At 46.0% G+C, this 17,384-nt stretch overlaps 1 protein-coding gene across 1 annotated transcript; it reads left to right on the plus strand.

Moving 5' to 3' along the window:
* Positions 1–7,549: 7,549 nt before the first annotated feature.
* Positions 7,550–9,013, plus strand: LOC139319187 (potassium voltage-gated channel subfamily A member 5-like). Its single transcript, XM_070946920.1, has one exon. The coding sequence runs from the start codon at positions 7,550–7,552 to the stop codon at positions 9,011–9,013; it is 1,464 nt and encodes a 487-aa protein (XP_070803021.1).
* Positions 9,014–17,384: the final 8,371 nt, after the last annotated feature.

The following is a 17,384-nucleotide window of genomic DNA, read 5'->3' on the forward strand; positions in this document are numbered from 1 at the left end:
GAGAAACACGGATCTAGAATCTGTTTGTAGGATTATTATTTTTTTTTTTAAAAAATCCCCATTTGCTTCTTTAAACAAAGATCTGAAAATGACATGCCTTTGTGGCTGATGCTTTTCTGAGAGACGGTCTTTTGATTTGGTTTTTTAAAAAAATTTCATTGCATTTTTATATTAAAGGTGACAGTTATCAAAACTTGAGAAGCCAAGTGTGCCTTTTTTAATTGTTCCTGTGTGGTCGCTGCTGTCCCAGAAAAGTGTTGTGACCTAGGCTTACTGAGTCATTACAAGACACAATTAGTCCCAAACAAACCTATTTTATTGTAACAGCTGAGAATTACGTTCATTCCCAGCCGAGTCCCAATTAAGTCCTTCAGAAGAAGTCCTTTGGGATAATCACCAACCTTTATCTTCTTTGACACCCTGCCAAAGGCCTTACTTGGCAAAGCCCCATGAAGTTCAGAAACAAACAAGAGATGCCGACTGGAAACAGAGTTAGCAATGTTGCTTTCTTGCAAAAATGCCCAAGTGCCTTTGTTTCTCTTTTAAGACTTATGGGAGGGGCCAATCATCTCCTTGCCTTACTCCCGAATCGTCCCTTTTGCTTTAGCTGCTCTTGCCTTCTGGCAGCTCTGCGCATGTGTGCACTAGGAACAGGCTCCTCTTGTTCCTCTGCCTCTCTGTTGTCCGACTCTGGGGGCTCTGGAGTCTCTGCATCACTCCCAGATGGCCCTGGCCCCATCTCTGCCTCTGACGCAGAGCTCTCGTCCAGGCCTTCCCCAGACTCCAAGACTGGCCCATGTTCCTCCCCAGCCTCCTCACTGTCCGACTCTGCTGCCAGCTCTGCAGGCTGCTAGGGGACCACAACAGAAAAGCATCCTGTTTTTAGTCTTTCCCCCAAAAAGAAAATCCAAAATATTGAATACAATAATAGTCTCTATTCAGCAGAGGTATGATGCTAGACTTTTCTTCTTGGAGTCTATGTGAATTGGTGGGTGGATGAATGAAGCTTTAAGGACATGAAGCATCCATTGACAAACCTTTTATAGAAGCCCCCCCTCTCCATTGACTCCCCATTATACTTAACATCTCCCCCACTGGGGCATCTTCTAATTGATCAATAAAAAGACAGAAAACATCTGTTTTGTCATTTCTCCGGTCACCTGGGCTAGAAAAGGGAACCGACAATTGTCCATTTCATTTTTGAAATTGATTGTCAATTTCATTTTTGAAAGCGATCGTCAGTTTCATTTTTGAAATTGACTCTTGTGGATGCCATTTTGAAGTCGACTCTTGTCAATTTCATTTTTGAAATCGATCGTCAATTTCATTTTTGAAATCGATCGTCAATTTCATTTTTGAAAGCAATCATAAGTTTCATTTTTGAAATTGACTCTTGTAGATGCCATTTTGAAGTCGACTCTTGTCAATTTCATTTTTGAAATCAATCGTCAATTTCATTTTTGAAATAGATCGTCAGTTTCATTTTTTTTAAAAAAATAATCTTTATTTACATTTTCCATTAAAAAAAAACAAAAAATAGCAACACACCATATAAATAACATACAAGACAACATAACAAATAACAAACATATCTGCAAGTACATTATATTCCGAGGGAGACAGAACGACTTATATCTCTTTATACATCAATTAGGTCTATCCGACCTCACTTTGTTAGTATAATATAGGTTTCTCAGTAAATACCTTTCCTCTTTTCAATTGGGTTGTGGCTTTCTCTTCGCTAGCCAAGTATATAATTTTTCCCAGAATAAACATGTTTGAGTTTGATCTTTATCTTTTAATTTTTTAGTCAATTTATCTGCTTCTGCACAGTCCAAAATCTTTTTTATAATTGCTTCCTCCGATGGGATATTTTTATTTTTCCAAAATTGCGCGTATATCAATCTCGCCGCTGTGATAATGTGTAGGGCTAGGTACCATAAGTCATTTTTATATTATCAGTTTCATTTTTGAAAGCGATCGTCAATTTCATTTTTGAAATTGACACTTGTAGGTGCCATTTTGAAGTCGACTCTTGTCAATTTCATTTTTAGGTTAACTCTTGTCAATTTCTAAAACAATTTTTTTTAGCATTTTTACTGTGACAGGTCATGCTCCTGTCAATCTTATCCAGTTTTTTTTTAAAAAAAGAGTCCACCATGCTATTACTAAACTTGTAAAAAAAGAGGAAACTCCAAATTTTACCATTCCAAGAAATGTAGTTTTTTTTTTTAATGCAGCATTTCACTTATTTACAAATAAATCAAAGGAAGAGAGGAAACAGATTTACTGGTTGAGGTTCCTTAATATGGGGGATGGGAAGCCTAGCTCCTCCCCCCAGATTTAGGGCTGTGAGGGGCAATGAACAATGATGGGGGGAGAGGAGAAGGGGTGGTAGAGGATGAGGCCATTTTTATCCCGAGCTTCAGAAACAGAGCCCAAAGTCATACCCTGTTTCCCCCAAAATAAGACATCCCCTGATAATAAGCCCAATTGGGCTTTTGAGCGCATGGCAATAAGACCAAGCGCTTATTTCAGGGTTCAAAAAAATATAAGACAGGGTCTTATTTTCGGGGAAACACGGTATGTGGTGGCCACTTGATTCTGCTGATCAATTTTTTTGTGAAGGAATTTTTAGGAATTGTTGAGGATCTTTTTGGAAGGGTGAAGTGAAAGAGGGAACTTTTTTAAACCAAAAATAAAAAAAAATTAGAAGGACTGTGTCAGAATTGTGATCTCTGCATTTACTGTGGGATATGGTAGTGTTTACAAGGAACGCAGAGGCTCAGTGGCTAAGATGCTGAGCTTGTTGATCGAAAAGTCAGCAGTTCAGCGGTTCGAATCCCTAGTGCCGCGTAACGGGGTGAGCTCTCGTTACTTGCTCCAGCTTCTGCCAACCTAGCAGTTCGAAAGCATGTAAAAAATGCAAGTAGAAAAATAGGGACCACCTTTGGTGGGAAGGTAACAGCGTTCCGTGCACCTTTGGCGTTTAGTCATGCCGGCCACATGACCACGGAGACGTCTTCGGACAGCGCTGGCTCTTCAGCTTTGAAACGGAGATGAGCACTGCCCCCTAGAGTCGGGAACGACTAGCACACTTTTACTTTTATGGTAGTGTTTCTGGTTCTAAGGAGGCGCATTATTGTAAAACTCTTGTAAAAAAAGTACAAACACAGGTAGCCCCTGACTTATGACAGTTTGTTAAGTGACAGTTCACAGTTACAACAGCACTGAAAGAAGTGACTTATGACTGTTTTTCACACTTACGACCGTTGCAGCATTCCCCAGGATCAGGTGATCAAAATTCAGATGCTCAGCAACTGGCTCATATTTATGACAGTCGCAGTGTCCCTGGGGGGTGGATCAGGTGATCCCCTTTGTGCGACCTTCAGACAAGCAAAGTCAACGGGGAATCCGGTTTCACTTAAGGACTGAGTTATTAACTTTAACAACCGCAACCATTCACTTCGCAACTATGGCAAGAAAAGTCGTCTCATTGGGCTTAACCAGTGTCTCACTTAGTGACAGAAATGCTGGGCTCAATTGTGGTCGTATATTGAGGATTCACTTTGCAACTATGGCAAGAAAGGTCGTAAAATGGGGCATAACCAATGTCTCACTTAGTGACAGAAATTCTGGGCTCAATTGTAGTCGTAAGTTGAGGATTCACTTCATATCTATGGCAAGAAAGGTCGTCTCACGGGGCATAACTAATGTCTCACTTAGTGACAGAAATTCTGGGCTCAATTGTAATCGTAAGTTGAGGATTCACTTCATATCTATGGCAAGAAAGGTCGTCTTACGGGGCTAACTAATGTCTCACTTAGTGACAGAAATGTTGGGCTCAATTTTAGCCGTAAGTTGAGGACCACCTGTTTTTCCCTATATATATATATCACTAGGGTTACTCAACCGTGTGAGTTTCAAGATACGTTCACTATAAAATTTTGCAATGGGACGACGTGAAATTTTTCTCACTTCTTTACTCTCAGGAAAAGCCTACACGTATTTGAAGAACGAAAAGTCTACTTCAGTTCTTAGGACAAGACCATCCAAAATGGTTTTTTTCCTCTCTCTCTGTCTTTCGAAGAATTAGCAGATGAGATGAACATGTGGATACGATAAAAAAAAAAAAAAATTCCAAAGCTGGAGAAAAAAAATAATGCCACATCTGCAGATGTAGCTCGTGAGTCATTCATATAATCCTCGTCCACAAAAGATAAATACGCAAAACGAGGGAAATAAAAAAAAAAAAAAAAAGACAGTTTTATTCCAGAACGAGCGAAACAGCAGTTATGGAAATGAGAGAAGAACTACTTGAGCCGAATTCCCAAAAACTTTAATGGAAGAATTTAAAGATTTCTCTTTTAAAAAAATAAATAAATAGAAGATGATAATCTCTCATTTTGTTGTTGTTAGTCGCAAAGTCGTGTCCGACCCATCGCGACCCCATGGACAATGTTCCTCCAGGCATTCCTGTCCTCTACCATCCTCTGGAGACCATTGAAGCTCACGCCGACTGCTTCAGTGACTCCATCCATCCATCTCGTTCTCTTTCGTCCCCTTCTTCTTTTGCCCTCAATCGTTCCCAGCATTAGGCTCTTCTCCAGTGAGTCCTTTCTTCTCATTAGGTGGCCAAAGTATTTGAGTTTCATCTTCAGGATCTGGCCTTCTAAAGAGCAGTCAGGGTTGATCTCCTCTAGGACTGGCCGGTTGGATCGCCTTGCGGTCTCGTACAATTGGGTAAAGGGGGAATTAATTTGGCCCAAAGTTGGAAAAACAGCAGTCGACGTCAATGAATGATTATGGACAGAGGCCAGTGGTGAAATCGGAATTTTTTTTTTACTACCGGTTCTGTGGGTGTGGCTTGGTGGGCATGGCAGGGGAAGGATGCTGCAAAATCTCCATTCCCACCCCAATCCAGGGGAAGGACACTGCAAAATCCCCATTCCCTCCCCACTCCTGGAGGAAGAATACTGCAAAATCTCCATTCCCGCCCCACTCCAGGGGAAGGATATTGCAAAATCTCCATTCCCTCCCCACTCCAGGGGAAGGATATTGCAAAATCTCCATTCCCTCCCCACTCCAGGGGAAGGATATTGCAAAATCTCCATTCCCTCCCCACTCCAGGGGAAGGATATTGCAAAATCCCCATTCCCAACCGACTCCTAGAGGAAGAATACTGCAAAATCTCCATTCCCACCCCACTCCAGGGGAAGGATATTGCAAAATCTCCATTCCCAACCCACTCTGGGGCCAGCCACTCAAACTACTCAAAATTTCTGCTACCGGTTCTACAGAACCTGTCAGAACCTGCTGGATTTCACCCCTGACAGAGGCTTATTTTGCCTTTCCCAGGAAGCGAATTTGACGCCTGGCTGCGTTTGAAGGAAAAAGGATGGAGCGGGAAAAAAAGACCAGATCCAAAGTGGTTTAAACTTTTTGGGCGAAAGCGCATTTTTGAGCTGTTTTAAACATCCCGCAATCCTAATGAATTTCAAAGCGGCGTTGCCTGGAACATCACTTCCAGGAGAAAGTCTCTTTCTTGCTATGAACAATGGATGGTCATCGGACGATAATTGGATTTAACAGGCTCCCCGTTGTTCTGGGATGTGTGTGGGTGTGTGTGAATAAGACAGCAGGGGAAGGTCAAAGTGGGGGGTGGGAGACTAAATTTTGAAGGGCTCTGGGGAAAAAAAAAAAACTCCAGAAAAAGTCCACCCAAAGGACAGGATTCATTACCCTTTTAAATCTTTATAAATAAAGGAACCAGAAAGAAATGCAACGTGTTTGTTTATTATTGTGGATCTTCACCCTTAATTAATTTAAGGGGCTTAATTTCTGGAAAAAACGGGGAGGGAGGTGAGTTCAAGTTTCCTCCGGGACGCGTGGTTTAACAGTAACAGAGTTGGAAGGGACCTTGGAGGTCATCTAGTCCAACCCCTTGCTCAGGCGGGCTTGGTTGGTGATTCTCTTGCTGGGGGGAGGGGGGTGTCTCTCACCCCTGAGGCTGGACTCTGTCCCCCTCCCCAAGTTTCTCTCCTTTCCAACCCAGCGCCTTCAAAACTCAACCGGCCTTAGGCAGCGCCGGTGCGGACTCGGTCTCCCATTGCCCGCTTCCTCGCAGGGCGATCCCGAAGCCGGAGAAGATGCGGCTGCACCCCTCCGCGCGCCTTGGGCTGCCCAGAGGCCGTTCCCTTTGGCTGCCTTGGGGGGGGGGATTGCTTCGCTTCTCAGACCCCCTCCTCCAGTCCTAGGCGGCGGGGGAGTTCTCCAACTGGGGCGCGTTGGGAAATCCTCCGGTGGCTGCCCAGTCCCGAGCATGGGGGGAGGAGGGGGTCTCCAAATGGGGCGCGCTGGGAAGTCCTCCAGGGATTTCCCAGCGCGCATGGAGGGAGGAGGGATCTCCAACTGGGGCGCGCTGAGAAGTCCTCCGGGGGCTGCCCAGTCCCAGGCATGGGGGGGGGGGAGGAGGGGTCTCCAACTGGGCGCGCTGGGAAGTCCTCCGGGGGCTGCCCAGTCCCAGGCATGGGGGGGAGGAGGGGTCTCAAACTGGGGCGCGCTGGGAAATACTCCGGGGGCTGCCCAGTCCCGGGCATAGGGGGAGGAGGGGGTCTCCAAATGGGGCGCGCTGGGAAGTCCTCCAGGGATTTCCCAGCGCGCATGGAGGGAGGAGGGGTCTCCAACTGGGGCGCGCTGGGAAGTCCTCCGGGGGCTGCCCAGTCCCAGGCATGGGGGGGGAGGAGGGGTCTCAAACTGGGGCGCGCTGGGAAATCCTCCGGGGGCTGCCCAGTCCCGGGCATAGGGGGAGGAAGGGGTCTCCAACTGGGGCGCGCTGGGAAGTCCTCCAGGGATTTCCCAGCGCGCATGGAGGGAGGAGGGGTCTCCAACTGGGGCGCGCTGGGAACTCCTCCGGGGGCTGCTTCGCTTCTCAGCCCCCTCCCCGGTCTCCAGTTGGGGCTAGCGTTGGGAAATCCTCCGGGCTGCCTCTCCGCGGCCAATCCCTTGCGCGGAGAGGGCGCCCAGAGCTGCTCCCACGCTCAGCCACAGGGAATGCGCGATTCAATCCAAAACCGAGGCTGGTCCTCCTGGGGCGCGATGGAGACTTCTCTGCTTCTCCATCTCCAATGCGCGGGGAGGCCTGGAGACGCACCGGGGGAAGCGGACCGAAAGCAGCCTTCCTTCCTTCCCTCCCTCCGTCTCTCCCTCCTTCTCTCTCTCTCTCTCTCCCTCCCCGCCTGCCTCCGTCCCCTCCCCGCTTCGCTCGTCCGCCCGCCGGGGCGCTGAAGCGCAGCCTCCTTGACGTCAGGCGCGGGCGGTGCGCGGCATCTTCGGCGCGGGGTCCCCGGCCGGTGGCTTGCGCTCGGGCGCCCCAAGGAAAGGAAGGGCGTCGGGGCGGCTGGGAGCCGGACCCTCGCCGCCAAAGGCTGCCCAAGGACCACCGCCGGCCCCGCAGAAGGCGAGCGAGGCTGAGCCAGGGCGGACGAGCCGGAGAGCCTCGGCCTCCCTCCCTTCCTCCCGTCCCGGCTCGGCTCGGCTCGGCCTGGCCATGGCAGCCGCCGAGATGGAGAGCGCTGGGGAAGGGGAGCTGGCCGAGCGCGTCTTGCTGAACGTGTCGGGCCTGCGCTTCGAGACGCGCCTGGGCACCTTGGACCAATTCCCGGAGACGCTGCTTGGCGACCCGGCTAAACGGCTGCGCTACTTCGATCCTCTGCGCAACGAGTATTTCTTCGACCGGCACCGGCCCAGCTTCGACGGCATCCTCTATTACTATCAGTCGGGAGGAAAACTCCGCCGGCCGGTTAACGTCTCCTTGGAAGTCTTCGCCGACGAGGTGCGCTTCTACCAGCTGGGCGAGGAGGCCTTGGAGCGGTTCCGGGAGGAGGAAGGCTTCCTGCGGGAGGAAGAGAAACCTCTGCCCACTCATGAGTTCCAACGTCAGGTGTGGCTGATCTTTGAGTATCCCGAGAGCTCCGGCTCGGCTCGGGGCATCGCCATCGTCTCCGTGTTGGTTATCCTCATCTCCATTGTCACCTTTTGTTTGGAGACCTTGCCGGAGTTCCAAGAGGAGCCGGCGGAGATCCGGGATCCTACGGGCCAGACGCCACGTCCGGGCATCCTAGCCGACCCTTTCTTCGTCATTGAGACCACTTGCGTCATCTGGTTCACGTTCGAGCTCTTGGTACGGTTCTTCGCCTGTCCCAGCAAGCCGGAGTTCTCCAAGAACATCATGAATATCATCGACGTGGTGGCCATCATCCCTTACTTCATCACTCTGGGCACCGAGCTGGCACATGAGCAGCAGAAGGGAGAACCACAACCACAACAGCAGCAGCAACAACAACAACAACAGGGCAACAGTGGAGGCCAGCAGCAAGCTATGTCCTTGGCCATCCTGCGGGTCATTCGCCTGGTAAGAGTCTTCAGGATCTTCAAGCTGTCCAGGCACTCCAAGGGGTTACAGATCCTGGGACAGACCTTGAAAGCTAGCATGAGGGAGCTGGGCCTCCTCATCTTCTTCCTCTTCATCGGGGTCATCCTCTTCTCCAGCGCCGTCTATTTTGCTGAAGCCGATGACCCCGAATCCTACTTCTCCAGCATCCCGGATGCCTTCTGGTGGGCTGTGGTCACCATGACGACAGTGGGCTACGGTGATATGAGCCCCATCACCGTCGGAGGAAAAATTGTGGGTTCCTTGTGTGCCATTGCTGGTGTGCTCACCATCGCCCTACCTGTGCCGGTTATCGTGTCCAACTTCAACTACTTCTACCACCGAGAGACGGATCAAAGTCTTCTCCAAGATGACCCGGGAAGCGTTCACGGCAGCTCAGAGGAAGAGGCGAAGAGTAAAAACTCCTCCTGTAAATCCGTGATGCACTTGGAGCACCTCGACGAGACCCACAACGGGACCAGGTCGGTGGAGAAAACCAACCTCAAAGCCAATAGCACCATAGATCTTAGGAAGTCCCTTTATGCACTTTGTATGGATTCTACCCGGGAGACCGATTTGTGAAGGACGCAAGACTCCTGTTGTGATTTAATCAGGGAAGAAATGACTTTCGTTTTATTTATTTTTATTTTTTAAGTTGGGTAGCTTATCTAAAAAAAAAAAAACCATCTCAAAGTTAGTCAATTCTTTTTTTAAAAAAAACACAACAACAACCACGATTCATTGCTTTGGATGACTCAGCATATGCTGAGCAAAGATTTAAAACCAGCAAGGAGTTAGTTTGGCATCCGTTTCCCATTTATCCGAGGGACCTTTTGGGGAAAAAAAGGACTTTGCTTGTAGAGCAAATTTATTTTCATAAACAAACTCCAAAATGGTGGGGATTTCTTGTATAGTTCATTGGTAGCCCCCAGCCTCAAATCCCCTCCCTCTTATAACCCTGTCTTCTAAGGCCATTTTCCCCCCTCCCATGGATAGTTAACAAATTTTTGTAGATACCATCGTTTCAAGCTAAAATATTTCTATTTTTAATATGTGTATGATGAAAATAGCCATGTTACTGTGAGATACGAAACCCTGACCTCTATATAGACTTTTAGCTAAGGAATAGATTTCCTATTTTAAAGTTAAAAAAAAACCCACAGCAACCCTTTCCTTGTATGTGTGACAAAGTCCTATTTTCAGCATTCTCGTAGCATTGCGTTGTCTAAGTTTTGTACCTTTGGTGAGAATTAAATTACATAAATGGCAATCTTTATTCTGTAAACTGTGATCCATTGCAAGATTGCATCCTGTTTCTGGTCCTCGGTGAGGTCGGATGTCAGCAGCTGGCCTGCTTGAAGGACCTGGGTTTTTCTCAATAGGGGTAGTCCTTGACTTATGACTACAAACGAACCCAAAAATTTCTCCCGTTAAGCGAGATAGTCATAAATGTTGTTCCATGTTACAGAAAGTGTCACAGTTGCAAAGTGTATCACTGCAGTTGTTAAATTAGTAACCCGGTTGTTAAGTGAATCTGGCTTCCCCCATTTTTTTTTTAAAATTTGATTTATATGCCGCCCTTCTCCGGAGACTCAGGGTGCATTAAGCAATACTTTTGTATATTTATACAAAGTCAGTTTATTGCCCCCACAATCTGGGTCCTCAATTTACCTACCTTAGAAAGGATGGAAGGCTGAGTCAACCTTGAGCCTGGGGAGATTCGAACTTACAGTAATTGCAGACAAGTTTGATGTTAATAACAGTGCTTTAGTCTGCTGCACCACCAGGCTCCTCCTTTGAGTCTGCTTGTCAAAAGGTCGTAAAAGGGAATTATGTGACCCCGGGGACAATGCAACCGTCGTAAATCTGAGCCAGTGGCCCAATGTTTGAGTTTTGACCACCTGACCACGGGGATGCTGCAATGGTCATAAGTGTGAAAAACGCTCTTTTTTTTTTTAATTTTGATTTATATGCCGCCCTTCTCCGGAGACTCAGGGCGGCTTACAATGCGTTAAGCAATAGCCTTCATCCTTTTGTATATTTATACAAAGTCAGCTTATTGCCCCCACAAACTGGGTCCTCATTTCACCTACCTTAGAAAGGATGGAAGGCTGAGTCAACCTTGAGCCTTGGAGAGATTCGAACCAGCAGTAATTGCAGGCAGCTGTGTTAATAAAAGGGTGCTTAGACCACTGTACTATCAAGGCTCTTAATGTCACTTTTTATAGGGCCGTTGTAACTGGTCACTAAACGAACTATTGTAAGTCAAGGACTGCCTGCCTGCCTATCGAATGTTTCTGGGTTCAGTTTCATTCAAACAAATCCAAAGCTTTGGATGTAGTGCAAAAAAAAAAAAAAAACATTTTAGCAATTGTGGAGCTTTTCGGACGGAGTTTTCTGAAGGCGTTTTCTGATTGGGACCTAGACGAGATTTATGCCTTGAAGGAGCTGGTCACTGTTTTTAAATGACAGCGTCCAGTGATGGACTCTTGGGGGAGGAAAAAAAAAACTAATGGAAAAGGTAGAAGTTATTAAATAAAGCTTGTATGGATTCAAGTTTGTGCTAAGTGGGCATCAGATGACCTCAGAGTAGACAATCCATCCATAAAATGGATGGTTGCTTGGTAGATTATTGTTTGATGGCTGGCAGGAGTTTGTTCCTTAAGTTCAGCCCTCTCATTGTTCAACTTGGATCACAAAGAGAAAGAAGATGACCTCAATCACTAGGAGGACCTCTCCTTTCCTCTGGAGCTACTGAGACAGGAGATCTTCTTGGTTTGACTTCTCTCTGTCTTCTCTTTGTCCACCTTGCACAGCTAGGAAAAGAACGGTTGAATGTCTATGGAGTCTTTCTTCTCATCCAGGTCATGGTTGTCCCAAAGGTGCTTTTTTCAAAAGCATCTGGATTTTCTTGGGTTGTTGTTTCCCTCACCCTCCTTGAAAACAACTCATTTGTCATCCAAGCAGCTTCTGAACTTTCTAAACCGAGGAAGCTTCTTGGATGAGGAAGCAAAACCTTTTCAAGGGGGAAATGAAAAAATATCAAGAAAGTCGAGTTGTCCTTTGAAAAAAGCATTTTGGGAAAAAAATGGTTAATTCCTGCCTAAGGATACAGTGGCTCAGGGGCTAAGATGCTGAGCTTGTCGATTGAAAGTTCGGCAGTTCGAATCTCTAGTGCTGTGTAACGGGGTGAGCTCCCGTGAGTTGTCCCAGCTTCTGCCAACCTAGCAGTTCGAAAGCACGTAAAAAAATGCAAGTAGAAAAAATAGGGACCACCTTTGGTGGGAAGGGAACAGCGTTCCGTGCGCCTTTGGCGTTGAGTCATGCCGGCCACATGACCACGGAGACGTCTTCAGACAGCGCTGGCTCTTCGGTTTTGAAACGGAGATGAGCACCGCCCCCTAGAGTAGGGAACGACTAGCACGTATGTGCGAGGGGAACCTTTACCTTTAAGGATACCTATCCACAATATTCCTAACTCCTGTGCATTAATTTGATCTAAGAAGGCCAAAAAAACTCAAGCCAAGGTAATTTAAATCCTTCTTGCCCTGCCAATAAATCTATTTTTTTTTCTTCTCCTTTTGGTCTTCTGCTGAATGGATGAGATTATGTAGGTTTGGGAATGCAACCATCACAATCATGACAAGACTTTTTATCTTCCTTCCTTCCTTCCTTCCTTCCTTCCTTCCTTCCTTCCTTCCTTCCTTCCTTCCTTCCTTCCTTCCTTCCTTCCTTCTTGCTATAAGTTGAGTCCGGGAAATGAACATTTCTGCCAGACCCTGGGAGGGGGAAGGGAATATAGCCATAACGCAATTTTGCTGAATTTCTAATTAAGATTCTCTTTCAGGATTCCAGAGTCTCTCTTCCTTGCTTTAAGGCAGAGAGGAAATAAATAGACTGACCCGAGTACGTAAATTAAATTAAACTATGGCTTGTTTTTTTTTTTTTTTGAAGTAGGTTTTCAATTATTATTATTAGAAATGTGGTAGTGTTTTTTTTGTTGTTGTTGTTTGTTTGTTTGTTTTGGAATCTCAAATGCAGCAGCAAAGGTTCCTTTTTGGAGGATCAAGCATATTTGATTTTTAAAACCATGCAGAGGGAATTATCTTCATTATTTTCCGACGAGCAGCTGTGGGGAATGGCATCTGAGTACTTTATGGACTTTAAATCCACCCAGATTACTAGCTTTGAGACATAGATGGGCAAAGGGGTTGGTGGCTGAGCATTTCAGTGGAATTTCTGCCTGCCAAGAAGGAAATTCTTTTGTACATTATCTCGGGTTGACCAAGTCTAGTTTCCTAGAGCTGACAAGAACTGCTCGGTTGCCCGAAGAATTAAGGAAAACCCCTCGGTTGGAAAGGTAAATTTCAGAACATTGGATTCCAATCTGGAATCCAAAATTAAAGCCCCCTGAGACACAGGACTCTCTAGTCCAATGTTTTTCAATCTTGGTTGCTTGAAGATGAGTGGACTTCAACTTCTAGAATTCCCCAGCCATCATGAAGTCTGCCGCTCTTAAAAGCATGCTTGGCTGGGGAATTCTGGAAGTTGAAGTCCAACCATCTTCAAGCGACCAAGGTGGAGGAATTCTGGTCCAACCTCTGCTTGAAAGGAGTGACCAGCTGCTCCTTGAATTATTGCTTGGAATGAAGTTCTACCGTTCCATCAAAATCCAGCTTCTCATCTACCTGTGTCCTGCACTTTGAAATCTGAAAGGATTCCCTCAGCCTCCCATGGAACCTTCTGTCCTTCTCATCCTTTCTCCTCTTTATCTGAAGGCTAAACATTTGCAGCTCCTTCAGTCTCCTTCCAGAGATTTTTTTTAGTCAAAGCAAAATAGTGGGTATGTCAACTTGTAAAGCATCCTTGGCCTGCTCTTGAGTTGCCATAGGCAAGAGGGATGGGGAACCGACGAAGCAACACGGCACCCAAAGACAGGAGCACATTCCAGACATATCTTTCTCAAGGCTGTATCCCAGGGTTACCCACAGTGGCCGGAGGGGAGTGATCTCTAAAACCCATGAAATTGCTCCATTGGTGAATGTGATTGATGACACACCCTGGGAGGGGGCAGGGGGGAGAAAACAGGGTCATGATTAGGGCTGTAAATTATGTGGGGTCAGAGTTGGCTTCATTTGGGTGAACGTGTGGACATGGAGCTCCTAGCAAATAACTGGATTTCTTTTGAAGCTTGGCTCGAGGCTCATGATTTAATTAGGGCATCCGTGGGAACCCTGACAGGGTAGGCACTGAAAACTAGAAGAAGAGGAGAGTATAGTACAGATAGAAGTGAATATTTGTAGGTCAGGATTCAAGAGTGGGATCCTTGGTGCTCTCAGAGCTTGTAGACATTTTTCTTGTAGACATTTCATGGATTGACTAAATAATGTGTTGATCAGTGATGATGTGCCCTACTTGGGTGATGAAACATCTGCAAGAAAAGCACCATGCTCAAAGAGGACCAAGGACCTCATGGAGTGTACAGTATCTCAGGAGTCAAGAGGAAGGATTTCATTGCGGTGAAGCCAACCCATCTCAAAAAGTTTCTTTGTCCCAGGCCACTGTGCACTCAAATCTTCTCTGGCACCTTGAGATGCTTTCCTTGTTGTCTTAGTTTCTAGTTCCCCAAACCTCCTCGTTGCCTTGCTTTGTCTGAGTTTCTCTGAATAATTTAACATGCGATGTCCAGAATTGAATAGAGTACTCAAAATAGAGTTGGAGCTGAATGGAATAAACGGGAATTCCTTCTTCTTGTGATTTAGAAACTTCTGCTGACATCCTAGCTAGCGCATCTTCAAATCTTAATATTTTTGGCAGCCATCTTTTACACTGCTGACTTACATTCTGCTTATAGTCCAATAGGTCTCTCAGCTCAGGTAACGTTACCAAGTCATTATTCCCCCTCTCCACTTGCATTCCTGCACATTTTACTTTCGTTTCCTAGATGAATAATAATTAATCAATCAGAATAGAGTTGGAAAGGACCTTGGAGGTCTTCTAATCCAGCCCTCTGCTCAAGTAGGAGATCCTATACTATTTCAGACAAGCGAATGTCCATTCTCTTCTTAAAAGCCTCCAGTGATGGCGCATCCACAACTTCTGGTGGCAAGCTGTTCCATTGGTTAATTGTCCTAACTGTTAGGAAGTTTCTGCTTAATTCCAGGTTGTTTCTCTCCTTGATTAGTTTCCATCCATTGTTTCTTGTCCTGTCCTCTGGTGCTTTGAAAAATAGTTTGACCCCCTCCTCTCTGTGGCAGCTCCTCAAATATTGGAACACTGTTCATATCTCCCCTAGTCCTTCTCTTCTCTTCACTAGACTAGCCATGCCCAGTTCCTGCAACCGTTCATCGTATGTTTTAGCCTCCAGTCCCCTAACCATCTTGATTGCTATTACCGTCTGAAATCCTGAATCATTCTAGAATAATCATCAACGCATGATTATTCTAGATTATTCTATTCCCTACACACGGTCACTCAGGCACTCGTCACCTCCTGCCTGGACTACTGCAATGCTCTCTACATGGGGCTCCCCCTGGGGTGCACCCGGAGGCTCCAGCTGGTCCAGAATGTGGCCGCGCGGGGGATTATGGGAGTGACGCGCTCCCATGTGACACCTCTTCTGCGCGAGCTGCACTGGCTCCCGGTGGTCTTCCAGGTGCGCTTCAAGGTGTTGGTGACCACCTTTAAAGCACTCCATGGCTTAGGGCCAGGGTATTTACGAGACCGCCTTCTGCCACCAATAGTCTCCAACCGGCCAGTAGTCTCGCACAGTGTGGTCTTCCTCAGGGTACCGTCCGCCAGACAGTGTCGGCTGGCAACCCCCAGGGGGAGAGCCTTCTCTTTGGCGGCGCCCGCCCTCTGGAACAACCTCCCCCCAGAGATACGTACAATACCAGAACTCCGGACTTTTCGTCGGGCCCTGAAAACTTATTTATTTCACCTAGCCGGGCTGGCTTGATCCCACAGTTTTGGTTAAATTTAATTGATTTTAATTGGGTTGTTTTAAATTGCGGACAAAAATATTTAATTATTTTTAAACTGTTTTTAAATTTTGTATGTTCTGTTTTATTCTGGCTGTTCACCGGCCTGAGTCCTGCTGGAGAAGAGCGGTATACAAATTAAAACAAACAAACAAATAAATAAATAAACAAATACTGTAGCAAGCACTTTTGGAAACTATGGCCAGAAATGAGATTTTTTAATTATTGAGAACAAATCTTGGAAAATAAATTTATTTATTCCTCTTTGTAGTAACTTCTCAAATACTGAAATACTGCTATCATGTCCTCCCTCCTAATCCTTATTTTATTCAGTTTCATGCTGTTATTTCTCAACCCTTTCCCTCACTTATCAATATCATTTGGAATGCGATGGTTGCGTTCCAGAGCGTTAGCTATCTCACTCGGTTTGATTAGAATCTTCTTCTCCTCTCCATCCAAGCCATTAATAATAATAATAATAAAAATCTTGATTAAAAATGGACAACCCCAGGACTGATTCTTCAGTCAACCTGATCAATAGTTCCCTTCGGTTTGAGGAGGACAAACCGTGCTTTCGATGGGATTATCGATCTCGATTTCTGCTTATTTGTCATTCCATCTAGCCCACAATTAACTAGGTTGGCAATAACGGGCAATTTATCAAAAGCTGTGCTTGGAGTCAAGATGGTATATTATGTCGACAGCATCCCATGAACAGTTGGCATCTCCCATGATATATTAGGGCAATTACCAAAACAACCGAGGTAAGAATCTGGCAAGATTTGTACTTGATAAAAAAAAAAAAAATCTCATTTCTGGCCATTACTCCATGGTTTCCAAAGTGCTTCCTACAGTATTTGTTTATGATGATTCTAGAATTATTCAGGGCACCATTTCAGGCTGTAAAATGATTAGGGGACTGGAGGCTAAAACGTACGATGAATGGTTGCAGGAACCAGGCATGGCTAGTCTAGTGAAGAGAAGGACCAGGAAAGAAATGATAGAAGTCTTCCAATATTTGAGGGGCTGCCACAGAGAGGAGGGGGGTCAAGTTGTTTTCCAAAGCAGCTGAAGGCCAGACAAGGAATAATGGATGGAAAGTGAACAAGGAGAGATTCAATCTGGAAATAAGGAGAAATGTTCTGACAGTGAGAGCAATCAACCCGTGGAACAGAAGTTGCCTTCGGAAGTTGTGGGAGCTTCATCCCTGGAAGCTTTCAAGAAGAGACCGGACTGCCATCTGTCAGAAATGGTGTAGGGTCTCTTACTTGGGTATGGGGAGGTTGGACTAGATGACTTACAAGGTCCCTTCCAACTCTGTTCATCTGTTAAAATCTTCTTCCTTCTCCTTTCAACACTTAAAAGCAGATTTCTCCCAGGCAAAGCTAGGAGAAGATTCAAATCAGTTAGGACAATGACCTCAAGGAATTCGGAGCAGTTTTGCCCGTGGTTTATTTAAGAACTAATAAAAACATTATCACATAATTAATGGTTGGTTGGTTGCAGTCAGCCAGAGACGTAGATGAGATTTGGCATTTTTAATCCATCTTTTGGGTCTTTTCCATTCCACCTGGAATGGGCAAATGTTGATGGGTGGCGTCGGAAGGGCCCACGCAAAATATACGCTCTTCCAAGTAAAGCAATTGACTGATGGGAAGTTTGTTTCCTTTGGCCACAGTCGTTCTATTTCCATTTGCAGGTTTTTATAGGGTGTCATTTTCCCTCGTTCTTTCTCATCTGTTTTGCCGTCTCCAGGTGCTGCAACGCCCACTATCCAGACTTGTTTGTCTCTTTTTAATCTGCACCTTTTAAGTCTCATCTGTTGTGTGGCAGGGGCTGGCCTGAGTTTTAAAGTCCCAGAGAACTTTATAGCTTCTTCGTTTTCTATTCGTGGGTCTGTTGTTGGCAGGCAAAATGGCATTTCTTGCCGATCTTCCAATGCGCCATTGTTGCCGCTTTCTGTGCCGCTGTTT

The sequence above is a fragment of the Pituophis catenifer genome, unplaced genomic scaffold (genome assembly GCF_029215685.1).
Source record: "Pituophis catenifer annectens isolate HBS135680 unplaced genomic scaffold, rPitCat1.0.hap2 SCAF_7, whole genome shotgun sequence".
NCBI lineage: Eukaryota > Metazoa > Chordata > Lepidosauria > Squamata > Colubridae > Pituophis > Pituophis catenifer.